Genomic DNA, 12,627 nt, shown 5'->3' on the forward strand with positions numbered 1-12,627 from the left:
TTCCGATCCTTTGAATTAATCATTGGCCCATTTTACTGGGAGAAATATTGATTTTGACGTATGGCCTAATTCCTTTGGAACCCTCGAGAGCTGTAACCTGTTTGTAAAATCTAATCGTTCTTCAGGCACCTTTCCTCAATGTATGGGATACTGTATTTACAAGTCACAATCCAAATAGCCATTCAGGTACTTCCAGGTAATGAAAAGATAACTTGATTTTAAAGCAATGAACTTCCTGTGGCATGCTTGGCAAACAGACAGAAGGTAGTTGTTAAAACTCACATGTGTAATTTGTTAAGTGCTTTGACCGTCTTTTCATGTGATAAGTACTGTAGCCTGTACAGATTTTTATACATGGATGAGTCTGTTGCGGCTGACTTGTTTTTTTTTAGACTAAAAATCCTACCATATTTTGTGGTGGTTTTCCCCCCAGTATGTGGAATAGACCACTTGCTTTAGAGGGAGGGACAGGCAGTGGATATTCAAATTTTCTGTCATTTATGTAAAATACGCCTTCTATAATCAGTCATGGATTAAGATACGGTTAAGAAATTAGGTAATTTTTTTTTCTGCAAACAAAAGTATCCATTTTCACCTTTTTCTCTAGTTTTGTTTACTTAGGAATGACCCATAAGAGAATTGATGAAGACCTGTGGGTTAGCTGTTACTTGTCTGTTCCCCAGTGCCACAACCTTTTTTGGGTACCAAGCTACTTAGAGAGCTTAAACTTAAGACAAAAGGGCCCTTGCTATGCTGCAGATTTACCTATGGCCATATGCCAAACTGTCTGTAAATCACAAAGTCTTCCAGTTGCTATTCCATTGAACTTTTACTGGTCATTCAGTAGTTCTGTTTGAAAAAAAAAATGTCTGCTGGGAAAGGTTAGCTTTTTACCCATCCTTGAGGGCGTGTCCTTCAAAGATGTTGAGTAGGGGGACAGGGTCACAAAGCACAACATTTATCATAACTCCATACGGAATTGTTGACCGAAAAATGATCTAAACCTTCTCCCCAGTGACCTAGCAGTAGGTCAACAGAAGTTTGTGGGCAGAAGTTAAAAATATGCCAAGGAGAATTTTGTGTCATGGCTTTTACCACAGATTTGGCCCATTTTGTGTGATTTTGGTTGTACAAATGTACTTCACATCATGATTTCTATATAGTGGATAAAACCAGTCAATGCTTACAAGTTTCCCTGGTATATACCAGTAGGCTTGTTGAAATCTACTGTATTTGACGTGTAGAATTAACCCATGTTGGGGTTCATAAACCATCAAATTTATGTACTTTCATAAACCATCAAATTTATGTACTGTTAAATATTGTTCTCCAATATCGACAGTTGGCTATTACATGCTGAGGGATCAGCCACTATTGGCACATCAGCATTCAAGTGGTAGTTGAGTGGCTATTTTTATGGCGTTTGCATGTCAAACTGCATTTAAGGATATGGTCGGTGCAAGATGTAGGTTTTGACCTTTTCGAAATGAGAATTGATGGGTTGGTTCGACCCTGGGGTCAGGGTTTGTCAGGAGCAGGCCTGGACTTAATGTGGTTGTAATGTACGTTGAGTAGAATATCTTAGTGAAACACCACCTGTGGGATTTGAAAGGAACTGCAGATGCAGCATACACAATCATGAAGTGATATTCAGGTGTGCTTCAGAATAATGATTAAAGTGGGGTATAGGGTTTTGTATCAAATATACTGTATAAAAACAGATTTCCATATCTTGATATCGTGATCTTGATAAAGCTGATTCATTGATTGGATGATTGATTGATCAAATTACTTGTTCTTGATTGCTTATCGTTTGAAAGAAAACTTGTCATTTTAGATTTCTGCTGAATAAGATTGACAGTTTGTAAGTCAAGAGCTGATGAGTTAGAAATAACGTCTGTTAACTTTAAACCATTATTCAAATATGAGCAGTGTAGTGACCGTCCCTTTTTCTCTTTCTCAGCCACGAACCAATGGTTCGTACCGGCGGTGCGGGGCGACATACCCCCGGGATGCGCCGCGTACGGCTTCGTCTGCGACGGCACCCGACTCCTGGTGTTCGGAGGAATGGTGGAGTATGGCAAGTACTCGAATGAACTATACGAGCTGCAGGCCAGTCGCTGGGAGTGGAAGAGACTAAAGCCAAAGTCGCCCAAAAACGGTCCACCCCCCTGCCCGCGCCTGGGCCACAGCTTCACCATGTGCGGCACCAAGGTCTACCTGTTCGGGGGCCTGGCCAACGACAGCGAGGACCCCAAGAACAACATACCAAGGTCAGGAGAAAGGTTGATATTTTATTATTATGTGTTGTTCTATAGATTTCTCAAGTGTGCTCATAGAAATGTCTTAACATATAGCTGCATTTTGGTCTCCTTTAAAGATATTGATTTGATGTAAAGAATGACATACATGTGTTTTGAATCATGCTATGAAGTTCTCCAGTTCATTCAAACTTTCAAAGATGTATCGCTCTGTTTTGGTCACCTTTAAAAGATAATGATTTGAGGCAAAGAACAGAAAGTCTGTCTCCTCTGGGTTTTGTTTAAATATAGACTGTAGATTTATCCAGTTTATTAATAAAAGTACCTTCATGTAATACTATATTTTGGTCTTATCAGAAATTTAAAGTGATCTTTGAAGTGGATCTTATGTCAATTCAATTCAATTTTTCATTAAAAAGATTTGATATTTAAAGATGTTTGATGATATGATTTTGTAGATGATGTTGAATCTCTCATACTTTCAAAGAAGATCTATCCTTCATCAATGTACTAAGAAGATCTGGTTCATAAGATTGTTGCCTTTCCTCCCACAGATACCTGAACGATCTTTACACACTGGAGTTGAAGCCCCAGTCGGACGTGCGTGCGTGGGACATCCCACAGACATACGGCACCCCGCCCCCACCGCGGGAATCCCACACCTGCATCTCGTACACCGACAAGGACGGCAAGCGCCCCAGGCTCATCATCTACGGCGGCATGAGCGGGTGTCGTCTGGGGGACCTGTGGCAACTCGAGATAGGTAGGAGTCCAGAAGATTTGTTTTATAAACTACTGAAGACATGTCTCAGTACTACATGTATTTATCTTATTGCAATTTGCAAAGCTTACTGATCAGGACAAGAAGAATAGCAAAATTCCTCAAGCTATTTTTGGCAAATATGAAGTAATGAACAATAATCTCTGCAGCTCATCACTAAAAACTGCAACACTTTCCAATAGAATGCAAGTCAGTTTAGTAACAATAGTGAGTTAGCTTGAATTCTAACTCTTGGTTCTTCTTGAATTTCTGTATCTATTATGATAGGATTGTTGAAGTATACATTTTTGTCCTGAATCCAAGTTAAACTGCAATAGCCAACACAGAAATTGGACTTACCCAAATTTTCGGCTGATCAGCTTCAGTCTTTGTCAAGGAATGGATAATCCACTGTGTCTTACTTTTATGTCTCTATTTTGTAGAAAAACTTGTCAATATTGATGATACAACTGTTTCCTTATTGTTCTTTTTTACAGAAACCAGCTCATGGACAAAGCCCCTGGTGAACGGCATCGCTCCGCTCCCTCGCAGCCTGCACTCAGCCACACAGATCAGCCACAGGTCAGGCTTCACTCTTGTCATTCCTCGTGTCCTGCTTTTCAGAACAGAAACACTCAAGCAGGGCTCGAAACTCATTTTGGGGAACTGGTGCACCTAACCTAAAAATGTAGGTGCATAGAAAACAAATTGGGTGCACAACATAAATCAAGGAGGTTGATAAAATAATGTATAATGTCAGCAAAGCATCATTACAAACCATAATGTCTCTCTCAATAATGTCAATCTGTACTTCTATAGCTAGCTAACTTCATGTAGTGCATCAAAGTACAACAAATGGTATATTCTTTTTTCTGATACGTAAGTTTATTTCAAGAATATTCTGTATAATTGTGTACAATAGTAGCTTTATCCTATGGCCTGTCTCAAATATCTAGGTGCACTGGTGCACCCAGTATTTCGAGCCCTTTGAGTCAAAAGAAACAAAAATATACCAAAGTTATAAACTTTTCTACACATCACCATCTCCGATTTTTTTTCAACAACAGCGTTTTTTCTTCAAACTCAAAGAGTTGTAATAAGAAATAATATATTTGAACCTATGAACACCCATCGGTCATCTTGTTTACTTTCTATGAAATTTGATTTTCCTTAACAGAATCAATTTGTGCCATCATCAGGCTTTTATTTCCCTTTAGGGCAATTAATCTGGAATCAAGTTAACAGTAATTTACCATGCAAATTTGATTTGCGTAACCCAACCTGGCAAAGCTGCTGATTTTCGGCAACATTGTTTATTGTAAGAGATTTGCAGTAAGCCATCTAGAATGCTAAGAAGGATACAGCTAGGAATACTGTTTGAAAAGCCCTTTTAACCCCCCGAGCCATATGTGTTGTTGGTAAGTCTTTTGTAGGTAGGGAAGTATGCCATTAATGCAAAGACCCAAGCTTTTCGATGCACACTTTTCTACTTTCTAGCTAAATGCCAAAGAGTAAACTTAATGCGACTGAACAAGTCTTCCGTGTCTTGCTGAATCAACAAGATTTGCCAAACATGGCTAACAAAGAAAAGGGATTTGGCTCTGGCCTTGAGGTTTGAGTATGGGATATGAGCCAAGTGCTGCCAGATAGGAGATTTGTGTGCCAGTCGGGCTAATACCCTTCGTGCAGCGTGCCCTCTCTCTGCACGGCTACCGATAATTTGCATGTGTGGACACGGTGGGTCGAGCGCTATGCTGTTTTACAAGCAAGGAGGGAAATATGGTAAGTTGCCAAGCTATCGTGTTTCAAATCTGATTACAAAATCCAACATTGGTGCACTCACTGTGTGTAATAACAGTGAAGAATCAGCCAGGCTCTTGTTTGAACTAGAATTTATTAGCTAATATCGAAGACAAAATGGCTTGTAGTTGATGGTAGCAGCTTAGACTAGAGCAACTGTCTAGGGTTCAACTTGTCTTATTCTTAACAGAATCCCCTAAGTTTTAAGCTATGGGCATGAATAGTTCTCGTGACATTTTTAAGAACGCCATTTTTTCAGTATGGTAATGTTGGAAGCTGCCTGGGGCAAAAGGCAATCATTCGGTAGCCTTGCCAAGGTCGTTTGAAGGGTATACAAATTAGAAACAATCCGGGGAACTGTTTCTCATCAAACGTCACCAAATTGAAATGTCAGAACATGAAACATTCCATGCAGCTAGAAGGGATTTGGGATGCAGTGATGCTACGTTTCAGTCCATGTAATATTTACAAACCAATGTTGTTTCCCTAGTGACAATCATTTTTTTTCTTGTACCAAATCTTCAACTAACGCTTGTTTTGTTAACAGATGAACTGAGTGTTGCACAGAAATCGCATTGAATTGTGAAATAAGTCACACTTGGCTTTTAGATTATGATCAAAACTAGATTAATGTAGATTTAGATACACTGTAAATTCAGAAATGTTTGCGGTGGTTTTATAATCGCGGTTTTGGTGGTAAGCTCTTTGCCGCGAACTCAAAACCACTGGGAATGTCTTTTGGCCTCCTACCCCCTTGTCTACTTTTGTCTCAAACGCAAATTTAAAACCACAGCGAACACTCAATTTTTTCCCTACCGCGAAATTAAAACCACTCGAACTTAAATGCATTTACAGTCCTTCACTGTTGTCTGATTGTAATGGCTCAAAGGTAATTACATAGTTAGAGATCATGCACAGGCCTTGGGGACTATTGCAGCTACCATACATGATTAGTGAAATATACTGTTTCAAAGCCAGAGCGTGTAGCCAAACTATGTTAATTCTGAAGATCATTTGTATCATTGTGTTGTCTCCCTGTATTTTAAAGATCAGGAGTTTATTGAAGATTTATTGTCAGCAGTCATTTTGTAGAGGATGTTTGCTTCCACGGTGCAAAAATCAATTGCAGCTGCAAAGAGTGGCTTCAGGCATGTTATATATTATTCATATCCTGGGTACATGTAATATGCAATCTGGAAACTATCTATTGCAATGGGGCAATGTGGTTGAATAAAGTCCTTCATCAAAACCACTTTTTAAAAACTTGTTGGATATTTTGGTGAAAACTTGTATTTTATTACTTTAAAAGTTGCCAAGTTTTTAAGCGTTTCAAGTACTGTAAATGCATTTACTTTTGCAGTGGTTTTATTTTGTGATAGGGAAAAGGAGGTTTTCTCTGTTTTGAATTTGCAGCAAAAACAATTCTGCATTTATAGTGGTCATACAAGGGAGACTTACTTGTGTCACGAATCCTCAGAAGAGAGGTCACCACAAAAAAACTTGAAAATAAAACCATGGCAGAAGTTTCAAGATTTATAGTATGATATGCATACATTTTAAGAAATGTCTCAAAGGATTGAAGACTATCAGTGTTTGGTTAATGATTTTACAAAAATGGTTAAACAGAGCTTCCTAAAGATACTAACTGCTCTGCCCCTAACTATAATGAAATTCTTATGCTTTCTAGTTTCGTATAATTACATGGTTGTTCTCATGTCTAACCAAGATGTTGACTTTCAGTACATGTAATTGGTTAAATACTGTACATGATGTGATAAGATGCTAACCATTCTGCCTCTAACTACATTGGTATTCTTATGCTTTCTACTTGTATAAGTAAAGTGAAGTAAGTTGCTCAAGTTGTTTGTAGCTTTTTGCACCCTTCTAACCAGGATGTTGTTGTTGTTTCCCTGTAAACAGAATGTTTGTGTTTGGCGGTTGGGTTCCGCTGGTGATGGACGACCAGAAGGTAGCCACGCACGAGAAGGAGTGGAAGTGCACCAACACCCTGGCTTCCCTCAACCTGGGTAAGTGGTACGGTCCAGCATTCTGGGCTGCCAACTGAGCATTATAAGTGATAACAAGTTTAAACCCATGTATCTGGGTTATTTATAGGGGATAAAAGGATTTTATCAAGTTGTTGAAATGTTGTGTGTGTCTCTAAGTCTAATGCTGTTAAGTCACTTCCATGCAAAAGGAAAAGTTTGTCTACATATTCTAATAAGCTTGGGTAAGTGGTACGGTCCAACATTCTGGGCTGCCAACAATGCATAGTGATAACATGTACTAACAACTTTCAACCCATGTCTTGGGTTATTTATGGAGAACAGAAAGCTTTAACAAGTTGTTGAAATGTTTGTGTCTCCAGGTCTCGAAATACCACTTGCATGTGCAAGTTTGCGCACATAAAATTGGAGCTGTACAAGTAATTTCAAGAAGACTTGCAGTTGTGCAAGTTAGCACCTGTAGAAATTTATCCCTTTTTAGCCACGTAAATTTTCACTCCAAATGAAGAATTGATGATCAAACAAATTACACATCAAGCAAGTGACATTTTCTGTCCCTTTTGAACTTGTATTCAATCCATTTTTATGAGTTGGGACACATTTAGTAGCCTTGAACCAAGCAAGTTAAAAGCCACCATCTTGGGGAATAGGGGCATGATACTTTCCCGAATGAACAAAAAGTTGGTGGTGCAAGTAATTTCTTTTTGGTGCAAGTAATTTTTTTCATCTGCACCAGTGCAAGTTGACCCAAAAATGTATTTCGAGCACTGGATAATATGTACTAACAACTTTTAGCCCATGTACTGGGTTATATATAGATAATAGAAAACGTTTATGAATGTGTGTGGCTCTATAACTGTTAAGTCACTTCCATGCAAAGGTAAAAGTTTTATCTACTTATTCTAATAAAATTGTTTAAGAAATAGTGCAATATACTTAAAATAGCCTGCTCAGTTTTTCTACAAATCCAGTTAATTTTATACAAAAATGTAGACTCGTCTTGCAAATTCATAGAAATATGAAATACTGTGGAGGAATCCTGAAAAACAGCCTTGAACCTAGCATATTTGCCCTACTTTGTACAAGGAATCATACAAAACACTGTGGTCACAATCCTGAATAAAGCCTGGAGCCAAACGTATTAGCCCTACTTGCGCATATCTGCACGAACATCTTAGCCCCTGTAGTGAACTGTGGATGGTTGCGGACAGTGAGAAATGTGCTCAGTGGTCACTAATGCTCCGTGGGGCCCTGCCATGAAGACACAGCGCCCCTGTAATAGCCAGAGTAATGAAAACTTATGCCCCGGCTTCAGTCTACAAATCACCAGACTGGACCAATCTATGATACTGGGGAAATGATGGGATACAGAGTGTATGAATTAACCTTATGTGATGTTGGATCAAGGAGTTGATTTATAATGATACCAAAATAGGATGTATGCGTGTATAAATTTGTGTTTGCAAAAGTATATTGATCGTAGGAATATGTTCAAATTGACTGCATGGCTGTTGGTAACCAGCGATCAATAAAAGGGAGTTCAGTCATGTGGCATTTTCAAGGGTTAGAATCACCGGGAATGAAACTTTCTACAACAATTGTTTGAAGCAGTGACTTGTACTAGTACTAATTATGCAGTAATGCCAAAAATTACATTTTTTAATGACATTTTGAACACAGTTTTGATGGACTTTATAATAAGGCATAAAACGTTTTTCAAAGGCAAATGATGCCAGGTCATCAACAAAATTTGATAGAACTAGGAATTAAGACTAAGAGTATTTTGTTACAATATTTTGAAGCCCTAACTCTGAAAGTATGATTCAATCGTACTGTTTGGTCAGAAAAAGAGCTATATAAAATAAAATAAATTGTCATAACTAAAACAAGAGATAGTTACTCATCTGTCCATATCCATATACTGTACAATGTGCTTTACCCCTAGCTACACGATAATGGAAAATTGAAATTGACAAGAGCATGTCAATTTAATTTTCATCCAAAGCAAAACAGCCTCGCCAAGAAACCATGTCCTGAAAAATATCACAGAAGTCAATAGAGCGAAGTATAACACCAGGATACCGAAAACGTGTCTGGAATCATAAGCGGAGCTGGTGGGAAAGACCAGGAAATGACTAGTGACAAATTGTGGCCTTTGTGGATGGAGTAATAATTCATACATGACATGAAGCCTGATGAAAGCCAGTCTGAGTAGATGGAGAGTTAGGGAGATGTGACATGAATGCTTAACAGGTTTGGCGCCTGCTGGGGTCCTTCCATTTTAAACACTTGGGGAGGAATATGGACAAGAAAAATCATTGATTCTTTCATTTTCTTTGTCTTAATTTTGTCTCGATAAGATTCTTCCTCCCACTCTTGTCTTTTGATATCATCTACCACTTAATTTCATCACAACCAAATTTTGATAGCAGTCTGTCTCTCCCTTTATTTTAACTTCCCACTTAGGATATAATTTGATAGCTTGGACAGTCTACTTGGAGATTTCTTAACTTCCTTAATCTCTTCTTATTATAGAACTGACTCATCTTAACCTTCTCCCTGCTGCTTGACCCCAATACCAATAGAGAATTGGTAGCCAAACTTCAGTGTGCTAAAGGTTAAGCAATTAAGCACACTGTCAGAGGCTCTACAAAGATAGCCTGCCATGCTGTATTTCATTTTGGATGCTGTACAGGTAGCACATTAGAAGCAGCATGAATGAACAGAGGGCTCTCCCTTCAGTCAACCTCAATGGGACTTTGATTGTGTGTATAGATAATGGTTTGAAAGTTAGGCAAGAGTGCTGACAGCTTACGGCATTTGTATTGTAGAGTTAGGCAGTTTAGAGGACAGGACAGATGTGCTGTTTTTTTCTTGAGATTGTGATCACGTATGTGAGGCTGTGCCTAGACTTGTTACAAAACAATCCTGGCAGTACAATGACCTATGTCGGTGCATAAGTGGTGAATGTCGTATTCTCCGTGTGAAGCGCACACAGGCAATACAGCTTCAATCTAGGGGGATTTTATTGCCACCATTCACCACTACCTTTAATGTAAATCCTAAGCTTCAACCTTGTAATTGTAAGGATATGAAAATAGCTGCTATTAGCTTAAATCAATAAATTGTTTGCCACTGTGTTTCACACAAGTAATGGCCCTGCTGTAATGACCTTACTTCTTGGCGAGGTAGCACTTATCTAAGGTAGAATTTATTCACCAGACTTGTATTGGGTACAGGATTATGCACCAGGGAGAAGGTTAGAACTTACCATTGCCTTTGCTAAGATCTCCTAACGTTGCAGCCTTTCCAGAATGCTTAATTGATGTAGCATGCAAGTAGTTGGTTTTGTTCACTTTGTAATGCCTAGCGGCACATTGTTCAGCAAGTTTCCTTGCTGTTTCAGTAGCAGGGTATATTTTTACAGGGAAGGGTTGCTAGCCCTTCCTCTTTGATGTGCTTGCGGCACCTGCTTGAACATGGGACCCCCATTCTACATCCCTTACGAAAGACGAATGCAGATCCAACCAGGATGCCCTTCCCAGGATTGAACTGGGGTCTCCTACATGTAGTTACCAACTAGTTGAAACCAGGAGCTCAACTGTGAGCTACAGGGACATCCCTGAATGCAGGTAGTATCTAGGTTCTTTCATAACCCTGCTATTTTCCGCCTGTAGAAACCATGACGTGGGAGCCACTGGCGATGGAAGTGTTTGAAGACTCGGTTCCACGTGCCCGCGCCGGACACTGCGCCGTGAACATCGGCAGCAGGCTGTACGTGTGGAGTGGCAGGGACGGGTACAGGAAGGCCTGGAACAACCAGGTACGCCAACAATCCAGAAAACCGCTAACATTCTACTTTGGTAGTAAAAAAATTAAAGTCTCCCTCCAATGCTTTGTTCCTCAAGCTGTTCCTCAAACAAGAGGTCCATATTTGGTGCAATGTACAGAAATTTATTTTCAGCGAAGTCTTCGTACATGTCACTTTTTACAACACCTGCTTTTGAGTAAGAAATAGTTTTCTACCCAACTAGTTTCTTTTAGTCCTCCTATGATTCATGTGTTTGCTGGTGTCAAAACAATTAAAACATTGATACCAGTGCTCCAAATACTGTTTTCTGTCATAATTTCAACTCTGAATGGTGTTATGAATGGTAATGACTTGCCAAATCACAAGTTATTTTTCGTGCTCTCTGAAACATTTTTGTCTTTCAAATGGCAGGTTGCAGGTGTTATTTTAAGGCTTAAGTATGGTACGATAAGGTGTTTTATTGACCTATCTACAGGTATGCTGTAAGGACTTGTGGTTCCTTGAGACAGAGAAGCCGCTGGCCCCCACCAGAGTCCAGCTGGTCCGAGCCAGTACCAACACCCTGGAGGTGTGCTGGGGGGCCATACAGACAGGTCAGTACACCCTTGTTTTATAGTGGTACAACCATGAATGCATTGGGTTTGTGTGAGATGCAGCATACCACTCCCAGATATAGGGGTGTATTAGCTCAGGCACAAAGGGGTTTCAGTGCAGTAATGTGCATGTATCAATAATACAAAAATATAGTAGTGATTTCCATTAGGAATGATTTGCAACAATGTATGGTCCACAGATGAACTAAATATTACCTGCCTGTAAATCTTCAAGTCACGCTGTTTTTTAATGTGTTAGGTTGCTATGGTAGGTTTTGATTTGTTGGGGAGCAGTTTTATTTGAACATAAAAACTATTTGCCAATACCACTAATTAGAAGGCTGTTCTATACAAAGGAAATGTCAAAATTGTAAAAGCATTTTGAAATACAGTCAAACATCATGACTTCTTTTATTCATCACTTCAGTATCATCGTAAATGCCCGGTACCTCAACTCCCCCCCTACTTTCCCACCACTTCCTGCAGCCGATGCGTATCTCCTGCAGCTGCAGAAGTACGACATGCCGCCAGCGCAGGCCGCCACGCTGCCCAACGCTGTCAGCAACCCCACCATGGCCTCCACCCCGGCCTCCACCTCCCTGCAGGGCAGCGGCAGTGCCACCATGATCCGCCAGATGTCCTCGGGAACAGGGCCGGTCACCGGCATCATGAAGGCACCAGGTAAGATGTCTGAGTGCTTTAGTGCTGTGCCATTTCCAGTATATCATTGTTTGTGGACTCCACACTTCGTTCTTTCGTTCAGACCCTGGTAGTGCCTAAAGACAGGTAGGTCAGCAAGTTGCCTTGCTGTTTCAGTATCAGGGTGTATTTTTACAGGGAGGGGTTTCTAGCCCTTCCCTTGTGCATCCCACTCTGTCATGACATATTCTAGGTTTGGTCTGACCTGTGACGTACATACAAGTGATTTTACAAGTGCTTGGCATGCCCACAAATTATGTTTGATTACTCTTAGAAGGACAGTTGCCTTGAATCGAAGGACTTCAAACTGGACTGTAAATTGATTTTGATAACTTTGATTCTGTTATGATTCATATAGTACACAGTTTTAGGTCAAATGCAGTACTCATTGCAAAAAATAAGTACCAGCAGTTCCTTACATTTGATTTACTACTTCCACATACAAAGAAGATATTGTAAATTTTTATATTTGTTCCATAATCTGTACATTTACATACACACAGGTCTTCAGCCTTTGCGGATGCCTACTCAGACCACGCTGGTCGGCACGGCAACCACCGCCATCCCGCAGCAGTCGCCTCCCGTGCGGGGCCGAGCCCGGGTCAAGTCTCCGGTCGCCGTGACGATGGCCAGCAGTCCGAGGATGGCCACCAGTACCACCAGTCCTCGTATCCTCACCACAACCTCTCCTGGGGTA

General features: G+C 40.1%; 1 protein-coding gene across 5 annotated transcripts in view; it reads left to right on the plus strand.

Annotated features, from left to right (window-relative positions):
- LOC136434729 (host cell factor 1-like) overlaps positions 1 to 12,627 on the plus strand; it is a 29,755-nt gene that overhangs the window by 1,895 nt on the left and 15,233 nt on the right. For 4 of the 5 annotated variants that reach the window (XM_066427755.1, XM_066427756.1, XM_066427759.1 and 1 more), the window contains exons 2-9: positions 1,964 to 2,285; positions 2,816 to 3,024; positions 3,519 to 3,603; positions 6,742 to 6,848; positions 10,505 to 10,650; positions 11,114 to 11,231; positions 11,718 to 11,912; positions 12,434 to 12,624. In XM_066427755.1, the coding sequence (XP_066283852.1) occupies positions 1,964 to 2,285; positions 2,816 to 3,024; positions 3,519 to 3,603; positions 6,742 to 6,848; positions 10,505 to 10,650; positions 11,114 to 11,231; positions 11,718 to 11,912; positions 12,434 to 12,624 (1,373 nt within the window). The remainder of the gene's footprint in view (positions 1 to 1,963; positions 2,286 to 2,815; positions 3,025 to 3,518; positions 3,604 to 6,741; positions 6,849 to 10,504; positions 10,651 to 11,113; positions 11,232 to 11,717; positions 11,913 to 12,433; positions 12,625 to 12,627) is intronic. The other variant, XM_066427757.1, reaches the window with a different exon arrangement.

This window comes from Branchiostoma lanceolatum, chromosome 5 (genome assembly GCF_035083965.1).
Source record: "Branchiostoma lanceolatum isolate klBraLanc5 chromosome 5, klBraLanc5.hap2, whole genome shotgun sequence".
NCBI lineage: Eukaryota > Metazoa > Chordata > Leptocardii > Amphioxiformes > Branchiostomatidae > Branchiostoma > Branchiostoma lanceolatum.